The following is a 19,321-nucleotide window of genomic DNA, read 5'->3' on the forward strand; positions in this document are numbered from 1 at the left end:
GGGACTCTTTTTAAAAAAAAAGAGGGGTGAATGTAGTAAACCATATATATATGTTGTAACTGGGTTACCTGTCTGGACACATCCCTTTGCTGACTGCCCCTGTGGCTCCTCCCACAGACCCCTGAATAAAGGCAATTGCACCATTGCTCCTCCTCTCAGTCCAGGGCAGATACTCAGCATGGTGGAGGTCACATTTTACTGCTAATAAAAAGCTTCCAGTATTTACTCTACTTCCAGTCTTTTGGAGTTATTGATGGTGCATCACCAGGACTTCATTCCCTGGAATTTAGGAGTTTGGGGGCTAAGCTGATTAATGTATGCAAGACCAAGAGTGGCATAGACAGGGTGAATGCATTCTCTTTTTTCAGGGAGGGGAAGCTAACAATGTGAAACATAGGCTTAAGATCATAGGTGAGATGTTAAAAAGGGATGTCAGGAGCAGCTCCTTCACATAAAAGATGGGTCCTTCAGCAGGATTTTGGCTTGAAATGTTGACTGTACTCTTTTCCATAGATGCCACCTGGCCTGTTGAGTTCCTCCAGCATAAATGTGTCAAGTTAGCACTGACACATTTACATTAATCCTACTGTTTTTTATTCTCCCCACATTCCCATCAACACCTCCCAGATTCTTACCAATCCCCTCCACCCCAGGGACAACTTACAGTGACCAATTATCCTAAACTCACCCGGTTTTTGGGTTGTGGCAGGAAACTGTTGCTTGTGGGGAACGTGCAAACTCCCCACAGACAGCACCAGAGGTCAGGATTGAACCCGAGTCTCCGGAGCCAGTGGGGGGGGGGGGGGGGCAGCAGCTCTCCCTCCTGCACCACAGTACTGGCCAGTAAAGCAACTGCCCGGGGAAGCAGTTCTGCCATGGAGGTGAGAGAGATCGCAGTGGGTAGAGAGAGATATACAGAAAGGGAAATTGAATTGTTCACCGGTCACATACATGCAGGTAAGACAGAAACCCATGAGAAGGAATTCTCTCCTTCAGGAAAGAGAATCCCTGTAGCATTAGACAATCCTTTCAGGAATTCCGTTATCTCCCCAGGGATGCCAAGGTGAGATACACACCAATAGAAATTTTCCTGCCTCACACACACTTACTTGCATCAAGTGTTAATCACACAAATTGTGATTCCAGCCACACCATCCAATGCCCCTTTTCTTCTCACCGATGGTCTTCTCTCACTCCCCCTCCACAAGCCGATGCATCCTGCAAAGATCATTCAGAGCCCCTCACCTTCTCCACATACGATAAAGCAGTGGAAGCTAGAAGGGAGGCCACTCCAGTGGGAGGGGTTCTTCCCAGGCTGCAGGAGGCATGGGAGGAGGCACTGAGGCACAAACTTCATCTGGAGCAAAGTCACCATGAAAAATCCCATCAGCACTACATCATTGTGGCTACAATATCCTCCTATCGATGAACAGCACACATTGTCACTACCCTGTGCACTGCTGCGTCACCATAGGCGGTGGTTTGGGTGAAGTTTATGTGCGTAGCTGCCTGTTGTTTTGTTTTTGCAGGGAATGAGGAGAGGCTCCCCATTTCGTACTCGATGGAACAGCAGGACAGGCGGGACGAGATGCTGTCGGATAAGGAGTAGGAGGGAGAGAAATGACAGTGATGAAGTGATATTGAAGCCGGCACCGTACAGCCTGCAGGGAGTGAGGTGGAGTCGGCCCCATTCTCTCACAGGGGGTTGTGCTGAAGTGGGAGACCAAGACCTCCACTCCAGATCTGATTGTACTTGTCTACAAGGGCTTGGTGACAACCCACCACATGGCACCTCAACATCTGTCAGGGGCCAGATTGTACTGTCAGGACACTGAAGCAGGGACCCAATCGTAGACCAAGTATGTGTGCACTGCGATATTTCTTGAGTAGCAAATCCAGAGAGGCAACAAAGTCAGCATCGAAGTTCAGGCAGCGATCAAAAGTTCCAGAGAAATCGAAAAACCCAAATCAGGAAACAGGCAGAGTCGATATTCAGATGGACAGAGTACAGATAGAAATGCTGGAAAGGTTCAGGAAAATTCACTGGCCCAATCTGACAACAAACAGGTGAAAACACAGGACTGAAATACACTGAGCAATAGACAGAGAGGCAGATGATAGGTGGAGCACAATGAGACACAGGTGGCAGCAATACAGGTAATAATGAGAAACAGATGAGAGACGGAGTACTCAGTAATACAGGGGCCGGAGTAGAGCAGGAGCGGGGACAGGAGCACATGACAATACAAAACCAGAGACTGACAGCTAGGAGGAAACACACAAAAAGACAAGAGTTCAACTGAAGGTACTGACATAGTCCAAGTCAAGTTTATTGTCAAATACGCAAGTACACATCTGCACAGGTGCAAAGAAAAACTTAGTTGCAGCTGCATCATAGTTATGTAGTATCATATAAGCCACATTTATCAGAAAAACATAAACACAACTCTCAATTTTTACAAGAAAGGACACAGGTAGAACAGAAAAACAATGTCTGTTTTAGTGCACAGTGATTGAAGTCATTGAAGTGTCTTGGCCCGAAATGCTAACTGTTCAATCTCCTCCACAGAAGCTGGATGGCCTCCTGAGTTTCTCTAGTTTTAGAATCATAGAAAAATAGAGCACAGAAACAGCATACAAGCTTTGTACTTTAAAAAGTTTCACTTTTGAAGGCCTCCCACTTACCAAGTACACCTTTGCTAGGCAACATCTTGCCCCAATCCAAACTTGCCAGATCCTTTCTGATACCAACAAAATTGGCCTTTTCCCAACTTAGAATCTCAATCTGGCAGACCAGACGTATCTTTCTCCATATTTACTTCAAAACTAGTGGCATTAAATCACTAGATGCAAAAGTGTTCCCTACAGGAATTTCTGTCACCTCTCCTCTCTCATTCCTTGATAGGAGATCAAGTATTGTAAACGCTGCCATTGGGATTTCAATGTACTGACTAAAGAAACGTTCCTGAATACATTTGACAAATTCTGTCCCATCTATTCCTTTTATAGTATGGGTGTCTCAGTTTATATGTGGAAAGTTAAAATCACCTACGAAAGGAACCTTATGTTTCTTGCAACTGTCTGTGATCACTCTACAAATTTGTTCCTCTAAATCCCACAGACTATTGGGTGGTCTATAACATAGCCCCATTAACGTGGACATACTGTTCTTATTCTTCAGTTCCACCCATAAAGCCTCACTAGATGAGTTCTCTAGTCTGTCCTGACTGGGCACTGCACGACATTTTCCCTAACAGGTAATGCCAACCCCCCCCCCACCCATTTTAATCCCTCCCACTCTGCTGTGTCTATAGTAACAGAACCCCAGAATATTAAGCCAACAGTCCTGCTCCACCTACAACTAAGTCTCACTAATGGCTACAATATTATAATTCCAAGTGTTGATCCATACCCTGACCTCATCTGCCTTTCCTGCAATACTATTTGCATTGAACTATACGCAGCTCAGAACATTAGTCGCACCATGCTCAATTTTCTGATCTCTGCCTTTGTCCAAGGTCTTAACAACATTTGCCTCCACAACCTCTCTACTTATCTGTTCTGGCGCTCTGGTTCTTAACCCGCTGCATCTCTTTGTGTGTGTTGACCCAAATTTCCAGCACCTGCAGTCTCTCTTGCATCTCTGCAATATCACAGAGAGCTAGCTGATACAGAAAAATCAACTTACCTGAAATGATAGAATTGAATACAGAAAACTACAAGGTGCTCCCCTAGTGTTCCTACTCTGAAAGTTGTTCCACTTGGCACTTTCCTCTTTGGTCTAACCAAATGCTGATCACAGAATCATAGATGAGAAACTATTCCCATAGCTCCAACGTTATTCTAATCCATACTGTGGGAGCTGAGGACCCTCAGTATCACGGGTCCTTACAATCTGGTAATGTCCTTGCAGGGTTCCTCCTTTCTCCCACTCAGTCTGTGGTGGCCTCAGGAACCTCCCCGGTCATTTATTACCTCATTCACATTTAAGCAATGGTTTCACTTGTTTATCTCTTAAAGAGATTCTATCTCTGCATTATGTACATTTTCCTGAATCAGCACTGTCACCTGACACTTTTTTCCTGGTCAAGAATATTAAGTGATCATTCCTGTACTTTTGGAGCCGTGTTTGAATTATTACACTGCATCATAAACCCACAGAACCCTTGTGTACACGCAGCTCATCAGTCCTTTTGCTACACTTTATATATGTGTCTTTTAAACCTAACTGTGTCCTCCCTGCAGTCTCGTCACCATCCACCAATATCCTAAACTCTTCACATGAAAGTGTGTTACTCATTGACCTGTTGTCCGTTAACTTCCCATCATCCAAAACAAGGTATGGTCCAGTTGCAACTTTCAACCAAAACCTCTTGCACGCTTGTGCCATCAAAATGTTCCCATCTATCATAGCAGTAACAAGATGTTACATGTAGGGTCACTCATTAGCATTAGGAGAACAGTACTCTTTGATTTTATCACTATGAACTCTGCTGTAAATTAGTGTTGTTCAGCAGTCAGCAGAACCTACAATTGTAATCAAATCAAATTCAGACTTTATTCTTTCTTCAGGCAGTTTGGCCAAGCTCAGGAACTCATTCTTCCATTCCTTCTCGGACATAATCGAAGACCCTCCCACTCCAAACATTCTCCCCTCCCATCGGGCAGAAGATACGAAAGCCTGAAAGTGTGTACCACAGGCTTCTATCACGCTTTTAGAAATTGAAATAATGTGCACTAGTAAGGTTTTCATTCTTGAAAAAAAAGGGCCAATCAATTGTTACATTCATCACTGTCAATTTAGAGTTTGGGATGACATGGTAGTGTAGCAGTTAGCGTAACGCTATTACAGTGCCAGTGATCAGGGTACCAATATCTGAAAGGGGTTTGTATGCTGCCCCCGTGATTGTGCAGGTTTCCTTCCACATTCCAAATACGCGTGAGTTAGTACGTTAATTAGTCACATGGTGTATTTGGGATTGGGTTAAATAGCTGGGCAAGCAGGGCCTGTTGCTGTTCTGTTACCTCTAACTGAAAGATAAATATATCAACAATCTCTAGAGTCCTAAACTGAAGTTAAGTCCTGTAAGGTGTACACAAGACCTTTATACATAGGGACAGAATTCGGCCACATGGTCTAACAACTCCATTCTGCAACTATGCACCCTCACTTTACGGAGATTACACTGTATCATCCTAGAATGCAATTTTCTGAAGGGGTTTAACTGTCAATAGTCACTCTTTCAAGCAGTGATTCCTCCCTCCCAACCAAGGAGGAGATGCATCCAGCTAATCAAACAGATTAAACAAGTGGAGCACATTTATATTGAGGAGTAATTCTAATAGAGATTATGGATCTATAAATGATATCCAAACATATGTCCAATTCTTACTAACTAGATGAGTTGCAGACAAATAAGTTGCAACACAGTAAGACTGGTCTGGGAAGAGAGCCTTCTCAGATCAAGGCTGAGGATTGAGATCCATGTCATGTTCGTAACTCCGCACTTTTACTGCCTTTAAAAGTTTATATAACTTTTTCTTACAAGTCATCTAGTGTTGCCCTCATCTGCATGTGGTAATTTCACAACTGAATTGATCAGGTCAGACTGCAGCAGAGTTAGTTTAACTCAGACAACATTGTTTCTTCTGATTAGGTTGTAGTCCCAATTAAGTTAATGATGTTTCCTAATCTTGGACATGATTGTTTCTCAAGAGGACTGATAAATTAGTACTAGTTAAAGATTAACAATAAATGCCTTGAATAAAAAAAATCAGCATTTTGAATCTGAGTTTAGCAAAAAGCCTCCTGAGCCCAGGTAGTGAATACCTATCCCTATCTGGCTTTAACACAGAGCCGATAGGGCAGTGGGCGGAGGGTAATTCCGAATCGAGCTTCCTTGTAGCTTGGTCTTGCCTCATTTCCCGGGAGAAAAAACGTAAATCTTTGGAGCATGGACGTGAAGAAGATGAAGAGCTTCGTCTTTGCCAGTTGCTCCCCCAAACACACACGATGACCTGTAGGGTGAAGGGCAAGAGAGGTTAGTATCACAGAAAAAAGACTGAGAAACACTGCAAGGTCACACAGTGACTACCTATATAGTCTCGAAGTCCTAATATAATTCTCCCTTATCCAACCCCATCTCATCTCTGAGAGAGGTAGTACACTTCCAGAGTTTATCAAAGTTAAACAAATGTTTATTCCATTCATTGTAATTAGTTAATGCATGAAGTTCTCTTTTAGCACTGGGGTGGTGGGAAAAGGTTTGGGGCGTTAATTTAAATTTTGAAGTTAATGAAGCGAATACTACAAATGCAGGAATCAGCCAGCAGCGTCCCTCTCCAGAGCACGGGAGATGAAGCTTGGATATCCACAACCACAGCTCCAAACTTTGGTACATTTAATGATCCACAAACCCTACATTACCTGCCGAGAATGGGATGAAGGCCTCTGGCTTCACAAACTTCCCGTCGGAATCGAGGAAATGTCCTGGATTAAACTGATGTGGAGTCAACCAAATATCTTCATCAAGCAAGGCAGAGGAAATGTTTGGAATGATCATTGTTCCCTAAATATTAATCAAAGAGATACATTAGGGAAATATCAGTAACAGATCCACAGAGCAATGAAGTGAATTATATTGTGGTCTTTGGACTAAGAGCTAAGACTTGTAGCCCAATGACTGTAAGTCATCATGGACAGAAGACAGTCAATCTAATTCTGCAATACACTTCACCTTCACTTCTACCACAAACGTAGGGTGCATTAGCAATGCTTTGAGAGGTTTGTTGATGAGAACATTAGTCGTCGAGAGCCTGGTCCTGCTGTTGCAGACAGCGAGCCTGGACCAAGAGGCCAGCAAGGTCACTTTGGACAGAGGAGGTATGAAGGTCCAAGAGGTTTCCCTGGTTCACCTGGTCCAGTTAATCTCCAGGTGAGTATCTGATGTGGAATAATGAGACAGAGTTGAGTGATGACATGCCTGGGGTTGGGGTGATGGAATGGGATTGTTCTGGAGTTGGGGTGTAATGGAGATCGAAAGTGAGTAGGTGGGGGTTCAATGTAGGCAGCTGGCAGAGCAGTAATCTTTACAGGAGATGAGGAGGGTGTTATTGCAAACTGGGTGAAGCAGAAGGCGAATGAAGATGGACTCCAAGGATGATTGAGGAAACACCTGGAGGAGAAGTGGGATTCCCAACTAGACTGAGCAGGAGAAATGAGATCAATACACCAGCTGGGGAAGTTGTACGTAATCCAACAGAGGGAGTAAATGGAAGCAAGTGGAAGATCCAGAATAAAATATGGAATAAAGATAGTTATTGATGAATGTAAGAAAATAGGAGTTGGAGTAGGCTACTCAGCCACTCATGACTGCCCTACCATTCAGTCTGATCATGACTGATCTACCCTAGTTCTTATAGAGTCATAGAAAAATACAGGCCAGAAACAGACTCTTCAGCCCACCTAACCCATGCTAAACCACTTAAACTGCCTACTCCCATCTGGTGGTGCAGTGACATCAGCGCTGGACTCTGGAGCGAAGGTTCCCAAGTTCAATCCCAGTCTGGCTGCTCCCGGGCACGCTTTCCATCCGTGCCGGGTTGAGTGTTGAGCTCACAACTAGGTCTCGTAAAAAAAAAGACTGCGCTGTGAGAAGGATGTGGGGGACCACTCACAGAATCTTTCCTCCAAGACAACCACTTGAAAAAGTGGTTGCCGAGGCTCTGACAGAGTATGGCACACCAAAAAACTCCCATCAACCTGCGCCAAGGCCATAGCCCTCCATACCCCTACCATCTATGTGCTTAATCAAACTTTTTTAAATGATAGAATTGAGCTTGCATGCAGCATTTGCACTGGCCGGTTATTCCACACACTGACAATCCTCCGAGTAAAGTTGTTTCCCCTTACTTTCCCCATAAACTTTCCAAATTTGATCCTTAACCCATGACCTCCAGTTGGAGTCCATCCAATCTCACTGGAAAAAGCCTGCTTGCATTTATCCTATCTATACCCCACATAATTTTGTATACCTCTATTAAATCTCCCCTCAATCTTCCACATTCTAGGAAATAAATTTCTAACCTATTCAATCTTTTCTCGTAACTCAGGTCCTTCAGACCCAGCAACATCCTTGTAAATTTTCTGTGTATTCTTTCAACCTAATTTACATCTTTCCTGTAGGTAGGTGACCAAACTACTACTACTACGTCAACTCAGGCCTAGGGGGCCGGTATCGGGCACAATGACAGACTCTCCACTTCTCTCTCTCCCTCATCAGTGTGCTCAGTTCATCTACATTAGCTACGCCACTATCTTCTAGGAGCGTGTTGACCATAGTCTTGGGAGGGTGCCCAGGGTTCATCCTCCCATGCTTGTGCTCCCATATGGTGACTAGGCTGGCAGGTAGCTTGGGGTGGCATAGACAGTGCCCTGCTAGTTGCAGCCTTCTCGCCTCGACCAAAACTGCATACAATACTCCAGATTTGGCCTCAACAATGTATTTTACAACTTCAACATAACATCTCATCTCTTGTACTCAATACAACAGACACAAAATGCTGGAGGGACTCAGCAGGTCGAACAGCATCTATGAAAATGAACAAACAATTGACATTTCGGTCCAAGACCCTTTATTTCCAGCATCTCCAGAATCTGTTGTTCTCATGTTTATGATATCCTATATTCAATACTTTGATTTAGGAGGCAAATGTGCTAAAAGCTTCCTTTACGAGCCTTTCTACCTGTGACATCACTTTCAATCAATTATGGACCTGTATTCCCAGATCCCTTTGTTCTCAGTTCACTGTGCAAGACTTACCTTAGTTGGTCCTGAAGTGCAACACCTCACATTTATCTGCTTTAAATTCCTTCTGCTATTTTTCATCCGGTCCAGTTCCTGCTGCAAGCTTCAATCGTCTTCCTCACTGATCCAGTTAACTACGTTATCATCTAGATCATTGATATACATGACAAACAAAAAATGACTCAGCACTGATCCCTGCAGCACTTCACTAGTCTCAGGTCTCCAATCAGACAGGCAAACATCTACTACCCCTCTCTGAATTCTCCCACAAAGCCAATGTCTAATCCAATTTACTACTTCATTTTGACCAACCTCCCCTATGGGACCTTGTAAAATGCATTGGTTGTAGACAACAGCCACTGCCTTGTGTTTATAAACTTTCCTGGTAACTTCCTCAAAAAACTCTCTAAGATTGGATAGACATGAGCCACCATGCACAAAGCCATGCTGACTATCCCTTATCAGTCCATGTCTATCCAAATACTCAAACAGTGTATCCAGTCCCTCAGAATGGTTTCCAATAACTTCCCCACGAATGATGTCAGGCTCACTGGCCTATAGTTTCCTAGTTAATGTTAGAACCTTTCTTCAACAGCTATGCTCCAGTCCTCCGATACTTCACCTGTCACGAAGGATGATTTAAATATCGCTGCTCGGACCCTGTAATTTCTGTACTTGCCTCCCACAGGGTCCGATGGAACACCTTGTCAGGCCTTGGGGATTTATCCACCCTAATTTTCCTCAAGACAGCAAACATATCTGTATAGGGTCCATTACCTTGTTGCTGCTTTGCCTCATTTCTATAGACTCTGTGTACATCTCCCGAATAAGTACGGATACAGGAAATCCACTGAAGATCTCCCACATCTCTTGGGGCTCCACGCATAGATTACCATTCTGATCTTCCAGAGGACTAACTTTGTCCATTGCAATCTTTTACTCTTAACATATCTAGAATCTCTTGGGATTCTCCTTCACCTTGTCTGCTAGGGCTGCATCATGCCTTCTTTCAGCCCTCCTGATTCTTTTCTTAAGTGTTCTCTTCCATTTTTTAAATTCCATAAGTACATTTTCCTACTTGCCAATACCTGCTATGCTTCTCCTTTTTATGTTTTAACCAGGGTCTCAATATCTCTAGAAAACCAAAGTTCTCTAAACCTGTTATCTTTACTTTTATTCTGACAGACGCATACAAGCTTTGTACTCTCAAAATGTCACCTTTGAAGGCTTCACAATTACCAATTCTACTTCTGTCAGGAAGCAGCCTGTCCAAATCCACACTTTCCAGATCCTTTCTGATACCATCAAAATTGCATTTTTCCAATTTAGAATCTGAAACTGTGGACCAGACCTATCTTAGAAACATAGAAAACATACAGCACAACACAGGCATTCGGCCCACAAAGCTGTGCCGAACATGTCCCTACCTTAGAACTACCTAGGCTTGCCCATTACCCTCTATTTTCCTAAGCTCCACGTAACCATCCAGGAATCTCTTAAAAGACCCTATTGTTTCCGCCTCCACCGGCAGTCCATTCCACCTCTCACCACTCTCTGCATAAAAAACTTACCCCTGACATCTCCTCTGTACCTACTTCCAAGCACCTTAAAAATATGCCCTCTCGTGCTAGTCAATTCAGCCCTGGGGAAAAGCCTCTGACTATCCACATGATCAATGCCTCTCATTATCTTGTACACCTCTATCAAGTCACCTGTCATTCTCTGTCGCTCCAAGGAGAAAAGGCTGAGTTCACTCAACCTATTCTCATAAGGCATGTTCCCCAATCCAGGCAACATCCTTGTAAATCTCCTCTGCACCCTTTCTATGATTTCCACGTTCTTCCTATAGTGTGGCAACCAGAATTGAGCACAGTACTCCAAGTGGGGTCTGACCAGGGTCCTATATAGCTGCAACATTACCACTCAGCTCTTAAACTCAATTCCACGATTGATGAAGGCCAATGCACCGTATGCCTTCTTAACCACAGAGTCAATCTGCGCAGCAGCTCTGAGTGTCCTATGGACTCGGACCCCAAGATCCCTCTGATAATCCACACTGCTAAGAGTCTTACCATTAATACTATATTCTGCCATCATATTTGACCTACCAAAATGAACAAATTCACACTTATCTGGGTTGAACTCCGTCTGCCCCTTCTCAGCCCAGTTTTACATCCTATCAATGTCCTGTTGTAACTTCTGGCAGCCCTCCACACTATCCACAACACAGCCAACCTTTGTGTCATCAGCAAATTTACTAAGTATCTTTTTCTATACTTACTTTGAAACTGTTGGTATTAGGATTACTAGATTCGAAGTGTTCCCCTACACAAACTTCTGTCACCTGCCCTGCCTATTAGCAGATCATATATTGTACTCTCGTTGGACCTTCTATATACTGATTAAGGAAACTTTCCTGAACATATTTGACAACTTATATCCCATCTAGTCCTTTTACAGTATTGTAGTCCCTTTCAATATGTGGACAATTAAAATCACCTACTATAACAACCTTATGTTTCTTGCAACAGTCTGCAATCTCACAGACTGTTGGGTGGTCTATTAACATGGTCATACCTTTCTTATTCCTCATATCCATCCATAAAGCCTCAAGGGATGAGTTTTCCCAGTCTGTCCTGACAGAACACTGCTGTGACATTTTCTCTGACTAGTAACACTATACTTCCCCGTTTAATCCCTCCCGCTCTGTCACATCCAAAACAGCCAAACCCCAGGATATTGAGCTGCCAGTCCTGCCCATCCTGCAACCAAGTCTCACTAATGGCTACAGTATCACAATTCCATGTGTTGATACATGCCCTGAGCTCATCTACCTTTCCCACAATACTTCTTGCATTGGAATATACACAGCTCAGAACATTAATCACACCATGCTAAGACTTTCGATTCTGCCTCCACAACCTCTCCACTATCTGTTCTGTGTTATCTCCACTTCTTCACTATTTCCTTAATTCTCTAGCCTCTCCAATATTTATCTATCCCCAACTGGAAGTGAAGACCAAATCTGCCTAAAACTGTACCGGAATCTTTTCTGTTCTCCAAAAATCAATTTATGGGGATTAAGTTCCATCTGCCATTCTTTGCCCACCTTACCAACTCAACAGCCTCATGTGGTGGCCTGTGATGCTGCTGTAAGGTGAGAGAGAGGAGGGTTAAAGGGGATCTGCAGGGGACATTTATCACCCTGTAGTTATTATCTGTCAGAGCAGGTGGTGGAGGCAGGAACTGAGAGACACTTTGCCAGGTACTTGAATGGAAAGGATTAGAGGGGTATGGCATTAATATTAGTAGCTATCATGCTGACAAAGAGTTGGTGGACCAAAAAGCCTGTTTCTATGTTGAACAAATCTCTGAATCTACCCACGGGAGCTCTCAGCCGCACAAACACGTCGAGCTGATGGCAAGTTGCTGTTCTGTCAGAGCTGCAGGCTGCACCCAGGTGGCAGGGATCAGGGTCCCAGCTGGATCAGGGCAGGACCAAGTGGGTGCTTTCAGAGTCCCTGCAGTTTCCACCTGGGCCTCTGTTGCAGTCGTCGCTCGCTCCAGTTGGTGCCGTGTGAGAGAGTCGATGTTGGCTTCTTGCACAGGAGTGCTCACAGTCTCTCCAGAGGCTCCACACCACCTGTGGTGGGAATGGTTCTCCGTGCATCTGGCTCAGCAGACCTGGCAATGCATTTGACCCCTCTGCACACATCAGCCTTGGAAAGAAGGCATCTCGCGCTGGATATCTGATCACTTGAGGCAGTAAGAGATGCTCAAACTACTCTGAAGCACCACTTCACCCAACTCCTTTTCCTCCTGTCAGACCACAGGCCCATTGGTGTCTATAAAACACGTCTCTCTGAACCGACAGCGAAAGACAGCGGGAGGTTGATGGTGCCAACCTCTCGGGTATCAGGCACAATGATGCAGTGTGCAAAGCTTCATCATTCTCCTTGTGCTTGCCCCTAAATGTCCTCCTTTCACCCCTGTGCCCCTTCACTGATGCCTCTTAAATGGGAAGGCAGAGGGCTATTGATGTTATTCCATTTTAACCCCGGAGTGGGGACTGTGAGTGCTGTCATGTAAATGACAGTGGGGGAGCAGGTGGAGATGTAGGAGACTGAATGACCAAATGCGGATGTAGGTGAAGCCCCATTGTTTGTGCATGACAGAGAAACAGGATCAAAATGAGGAGTACCTTTCCATTGCCTTACATGGCTTATTTTCTGCTCAAATCATGAAAATTTACAACATCTTGTAACAGTACTGTATGATAAAAAGATTGTTGCAGTCACCAACACTCCTGGCTTCCTACTGGCACCATCCAGCAGAGGGCCTCTGTGTACATTGAGCAGAGTAAATATAAGTCAAAATTCAAAGGAAATTTATTATCGAAGTATGTATATATATGTCACAATATACTACCCTGAGCATCATTTCCTTGTGGGCATTCACAGTAAATACAAAAAAAAAAGAATCAATAAAAACTGCAAATTCAAGCAATCAATGTGCAAAAGATAACAAATTGTGCAAATACTAAAAAATACAAAATAATAACAAATAAGTAAGTAATAAATAATATTGAGAACATGAGTTGTTGAGTCCGTAAAGTGGGTCCATAGATTGTGGAATCAGTTCATAAGACCATAAGATATAGGAGCAGAATTAGGCCATTTGGCCCATTGAGTCTCTTCCACCATTTGACATTGGCAGATCCAATTTTCCTCTCAGTCCCAGTCTCCTGCCTTCTCCCTGTATCCCTTCATGCCCTGAACAATAAAAAATCTATCAAGCTCTATCTTAAATATACACAATGACTTGGCCCTCACAGCTGCCTCTGGCAAAGAATTCCACAGATTCACCAGTCTCTGGCTAAATAAATTCCTCCTCAATGTTTATCGTTGGGGGCGAGTGAAGTTATCCACTCTGGTTCAGGAGCCTGATGGTTGAGGGGTAATAACTGTTCCAAAATTTGTTGGCATGGGACTTGAGTCTCTTGTCCATCCTTCCTGATGGCAGCAGTAAGAAAAGAGCATTGCCTTGATGATAGGGGGTCCTCGATGATGGACGCTGCTCTTTCTCGTACAGGTATACAGGCTGATTGAGTGAGGTTGTCACAACTTTCCTCTTAACATTAGCAAGACCAAGATGTGCTGGAGCTTTTGGAAAGCATCAAGTTGGATAAGTCGCCGGGACTGGATGAGATGCACCCCAGGCTCCTGTGGGAAGCGAGGGAGGAGATTGCTGAACCTCTGGCGATGATCTTTGAATCATCAATGGGGACGGGAGAGGTTCTGGAGGATTGGAGGGTTGCGGATGTTGTTCCTTTAATCAAGAAAGGGAGTAGAGATAGCTCAGGAAATTATAGACCAGTGAGTCTGACTTCAGTGGTTGGTAAGTTGATGGAGAAGATTCTCAGAGGCAGGATTTATGAACATTTGGTATAATATGATTAGGAATAGTCAGCATGGCTTTGTCAAGGGCAGGTCATGTCTTACGAGCCTGATTGAATTTTTTGAGGATGTGACTACACACATTGATGAAGGAAGAGCAGTAGATGTAGTGTACATGGATTTCATCAAGGCATTTGATAAGGTGCCCCATGCAAGGCTTATCGAGAAAGTAAGGAGGCATGGGATCCAAGGGGACATTGCTTTGTGGATCCAGAACTGGCTTGCCCACAGAAGGCAAGGTTGTAGATGGGTCATATTCTGCATGGAGGTTGGTGACCAGCAGTGTGCCTCAGGGATTTGTTCTGGGACCCTTACTCTTCGTGATTTTTATAAATGACCTGGATGAGAAAGTGGAGGGAGGGGTTAGTAAGTCTGCTGATGACACAAAGGTTGGAGGTGTTGTGGATAGTGTGGAGGGCTGTCAGAGGTTACAGCAGGACATGCAAAACTGGGCTGAGAAGTGGCAGATGGAGTTCAACCCAGATAAGTGTGAAGTGGTTCATTTTGGTAGGTCAGATATGATGGCAGAATATAGTATTAATGGTAAGACTCTTGGCAGTGTGGAGGATCAGAGGGATCTTGGGGTCCGAGTCCATTGGACGCTCAAAGCAGCTACGCAGGTTGACGCTGTGGTTAAGAAGGCTGTGGTAAACCATGTATATAGATTGTAACTGGGTTACCTGTCTGGACATGCCTGGACACACCCCTCTGCTGACTGCTCCTGTGGCTCCGCCCATAGACCCCTGAATAAAGGCAATTGTGTCACTGCTCCGCCCTCAGTCTAGGGCAGATACTCAGCATTGCTAGTCCATTTTATTGTTAATAAAAGCCTTTCGGTATTTACTCTACTTCCAGTCTTTTGGAGTAATTGATAGTGCATCATTTTATTAACAGTAATTTTAAGGTATGGAACACGTCCTGAGACCCGACAAGTTAGACCTCGACCCGCAAACACCTGAAGCTGGAAACGCTTTCGAACTCTGGCTGGCCTGCTTTGAATCATACCTGGAGGAGATTGAAGTGACCGAGTTCTCCTCTCCAGGGTCGGTTCACGGTTCCTCTCAAAGATTAGAGAGCAGCCGAGCTACGACGGAGTGATGAGCACCCTCAGAAGACAATACCTGCAGCCAGTAAACACAGTCTATGCGCGACATCGCTTAGCGACACGGCAGCAGCGGCCCGAAGAGTGGAGCTCTGAGTTCGTCTGGGCCTTACAGATACTCGTGCGGGCCTGCGATTGCCGGGAGCTGATGGTTGAACAGCATGCGGAGCTCCCAGTAAGAGACGCCTTCGTCACGGGGACCACGTCAGTGTATGTGCGCCAGCGGCTGCTGGAACACGCCGATCTTACCTTATGTTCGGCGATTTAGCTGGCCGACATGTTGGAGGCTGCTCTGCACAACTGTGATGTTCTCCAGGCACGCGATCTCCCGACGGCCTCATGGATGCCGCAGACCCCGCAAACCACCGGCGAATCGACCACGGCTGCTGCCAGTCACGAGTCCATGAAGTGATACTTCTGTAGAATTGAGAAGCACCCCCGGAAATGCTGTCCGGCCCAAGAAACTACCTGCTCCAGCTGCAGAAAGAAGGGCCACTTCACCAAGGCCTGTAAGTCCAAACCGCGAGCGGGATCGAGCAGCGCCATGTGCGAGGCATGGGGGTCGCTATCTTGCCTGCACGCCGCCACCATATGGGAGACACGGGGGTGGCCATCTTGGTTGGTACCACGTCGCACCACCTACGACCCACTGGTGCTCTTCAGGTATCCCACTGCAGCGGACCAAGACAGCGACTCAACTCTGGCCTCCATGACCCTCGACCAAAGCGCTCCCCACCAGCTCGCAAGGTCAATGATGGACATCCTGGTGGAGGGGTGCAGGACAAGCTGCCTGTTTGACACAGGCAGAACGGAGAGTTTTATCCACCCGGACACAGTGCAGCATTGTGGACTCGCGATACGGCCGGTAAGTCAGAGGGTCGCCATGGCTTCAGGGTTGCATACAACAGACATCCGGACGGAGGGGGTTGTGTAGCGACGCTAGTGGTGCAGGGCACAGAATATCGAGACTTTACAGTACTGGTCATGCCTCAACTGTGTGCCCCTGTGCTATTGGGGCTCGACTTCCAGAGCCAGCTGAAAAGTGTGACAATGGAGTATGATGGGCCCCTCCCACCAATCACTATTGTAAAACCCCAGTTTTGTAGAGATATGTCACTTACCACACTACTGACCACCCCCACACACCGACCCGCACATCCCACCCAACACCATGCCAACAGCAGCACTATGGACACCACTTGCGGCCTCTCTGCCCTCAAGATCCCTCCCCCACCGCTGTTCACCAACCTGACCCCCGACTGTAAACCTGTGGCAACTAAAAGCAGGAGGTACAGCGCGGGGGACAGAGCTTTCATTAAGTCGGAGGTGCAGCGGCTGCTCAGGGAGGGGGTCATTGAGGCAAGCACAAGTCCTTGGAGGGCCCAGGTGATTGTTGTTCGGAACGGAGAGAAAAATAGGATGGTCGTGGATATAGCCAGACCATCAATAGGTTCACGCAGCTCGACCATAGACCTAAAATCCACTTACCATCTGCTCCCGATCCGCCCAGAGGACTGCCCTTACACCGCCTTCGAGGCGGACGGCAGGCTTTATCACTTCCTGTGCGTCTCCTTCGGCGTCACGAATGGTGTATCTGTCTTCCAGAGGGCAATGGACCGGATAGTGGTCCAGTGCCAACTGAAGGTCACATTCCCATATCTGGATAACATCACCATCTGCGGTCATGACAACAACCTTCGAAAATTTCTTCAAGCGGCCAAAGCTTTCAATCTCACCTATAACAAGGACAAAAGTGTGTTTGGAACCACCCGACTTGATATCCTTGGGTGTGTCGTGGAGAACGGAGTCATTGGCCATGACCCCGACCGTATGCGCCCCCTGTTGGAACTCCCTCTTCCCAACACCCTCAGAGCCCTCAAAAGGTGCCTAGGCTTCTTTTCATATTACACCCAATGGATCTCTAACTACGCAGACAAGGCCCGCCCTCTGGTTAAGTCCACCACATTTCCCCTCTCAGCCGAGGCCCGCGCGGCCTTCAGCCGCATTAAAGGGGACATTGCCAAAGCAGCAATGCATGCGGTGGATGAGGCCATTCCCTTCCAAGTAGACAGTGACGCCTCTGACTTTGCGCTGGCTGCTACCCTCAACTAGGCAGGAAGACTGGTGGCGTTCTTCTCCCGTACCCTTCAAGGCCCTGAAATTTGGCACTCCGCGGTAGAGAAAGAGGCCCAGGCCATAGTGGAAGCTATTAGGCACTGGAGGCACTATCTCGCTGGCAAAAAGTTCACGCTGCTGACTGACCAGCACTCAGTCACATTCATGTTTAGCAACCAACAGCGGGGCAAAATCAAAAATGATAAAATTTTGAGGTGGAGAATCGAACTCTCCACCTACAACTATGACATCATGTACAGGCCTGGAAAGCTCAACGAGCCCTCCGATGCCCTATCCTGGGGAACGTGCGCCAGCATGCAGATCGACCGGCTATACGCCCTACATGTAGATCTTTGCCACCCGGGAGTCACCCGGCTTTTCCACTTGGTGAAAGCCCGGAACCTGCATTACTCCCTTGAGGAGATCAGGACAATGACCAGGGACTGCCAAGTCTGCGCAGAGTGCAAACCGTACTTCTACCGACCCGAAAAGGCCACTCATCAAGGCCACCCGCCCCTTCCAGCAACTGAGTGTCAACTTTAAGGGCCCCCTTCCCTCCACCGATCGCAATGTGTACTTTCTTAACGTAATCAACGAGTACTCGCGGTTCCCCTTCGCCATCCCCTGCCCCGATACCACTACCACATCAGTCATAAAAGTCCTGCGCAAGCTCTTCACTCTGTTCGGATACCCATGCTATATCCACAGTGACAGAGGGTCCTCGTTAATGAGTGACGAGCTGCGCCAATACCTGCTGGCTAGGGGTATTGCAACTAGTAGGACCACGAGCTATAATCCCTGGGGGAATGGACAGTTGGAGAAGGGGAATGCCAAGGTGTGGAAGGCCACACTCTTAGTCCTCAGGTCAAAGGGACTGCCGGTCTCCCGCTGGCAGGAGGTCCTTCCCTAGGCACTCCACTCCATCCGCTCCCTGTTATGCATGTCCACCAATGCCACCCCTCATGAGCGACTCTTTTCTTTTCCCAGGAAGTTGACCACCGGGACCACCCTACCAACTTGGCTGACGTCCCCGGGGCCAGTGGTGCTCCAGAAACATGCGAGGAGCAATAATTACTCCCCGATGGTCGAGAGGGTTCACTTACTTCATGCGAACCCCCAATATGCCTACATGGCTTTATCTGATGGGCGGGAGGACACAGTCTCCATCCATGACCTGGCGCCCGCAAGAGCACCGGGCCCCTATCCTGAACACTCCATGGTGACTATTAACCCCATACCCACTGATATATATATAAGTGTGCCCCGCTTTTCGAACGTTCGCTTTACAAAACCTCACTGTTATGAAAGACCTACATTAGTACCTTGTTTTCGCTAACAGAAGGTGTTTTCACTGTTATGAAGAAAGGCAGTGCGCGAAAAAAAATCAGCCTGTGATAAAAGGCAGCGCGCGCCCCGAACAGCCGCTCTCCGCCGGATTCGGAACGGTATTCTCGCCGGCATTGCTTAAACACGTGCCTATGAGCATCCGTTAGCAAGATGAGTTTTAAGGTGTCAGAAAAACCTAAAAGAGCTCGTAAGGGTGTTACACTTAATGTAAAACTAGACATAATTAAGCGATTCGATAGTGGTGAACAAAGTAAGGACTAGACGAAGATGATGTTGAAGAGGTTTTGGCATCCCATGACCAAGAACTGATAGATGAAGAGCTGATGCAATTGGAAGAGGAAAGGATAACAATCGAAACCGAATGCGGTAGCGAACTGAACGTGAAGCAACTGCATGTGATTTTTGCTGCAATGATGAAGTACGACTTTAATTTTGAAAGGGTACGTAGGTTTAGGGGATATTTGCAAGATGGTTTGAGTCCTTACAAAGAACTG

At 46.1% G+C, this 19,321-nt stretch overlaps 1 protein-coding gene across 3 annotated transcripts in view; it reads right to left on the reverse strand.

Annotated features, from left to right (window-relative positions):
* Nucleotides 1-3,278: 3,278 nt before the first annotated feature.
* LOC140187635 (cytochrome P450 2D3-like) overlaps nucleotides 3,279-19,321 on the reverse strand; it is a 53,809-nt gene continuing 37,766 nt past the window's right edge. For 2 of the 3 annotated variants that reach the window (XM_072243157.1, XM_072243156.1), the window contains 2 exons: nucleotides 6,428-6,569; nucleotides 3,279-6,018 (listed from right to left, as the gene is read on the reverse strand). In XM_072243157.1, the coding sequence (XP_072099258.1) occupies nucleotides 5,837-6,018; nucleotides 6,428-6,569 (324 nt within the window). In that variant the 3' untranslated portion in view covers nucleotides 3,279-5,836. Of the gene's footprint in view, nucleotides 6,019-6,427; nucleotides 6,570-16,978; nucleotides 17,102-19,321 lie in introns of those variants that run through there. The other variant, XM_072243158.1, reaches the window with a different exon arrangement.

The sequence above is a fragment of the Mobula birostris genome, chromosome 25 (genome assembly GCF_030028105.1).
Source record: "Mobula birostris isolate sMobBir1 chromosome 25, sMobBir1.hap1, whole genome shotgun sequence".
Lineage (NCBI taxonomy): Eukaryota > Metazoa > Chordata > Chondrichthyes > Myliobatiformes > Myliobatidae > Mobula > Mobula birostris.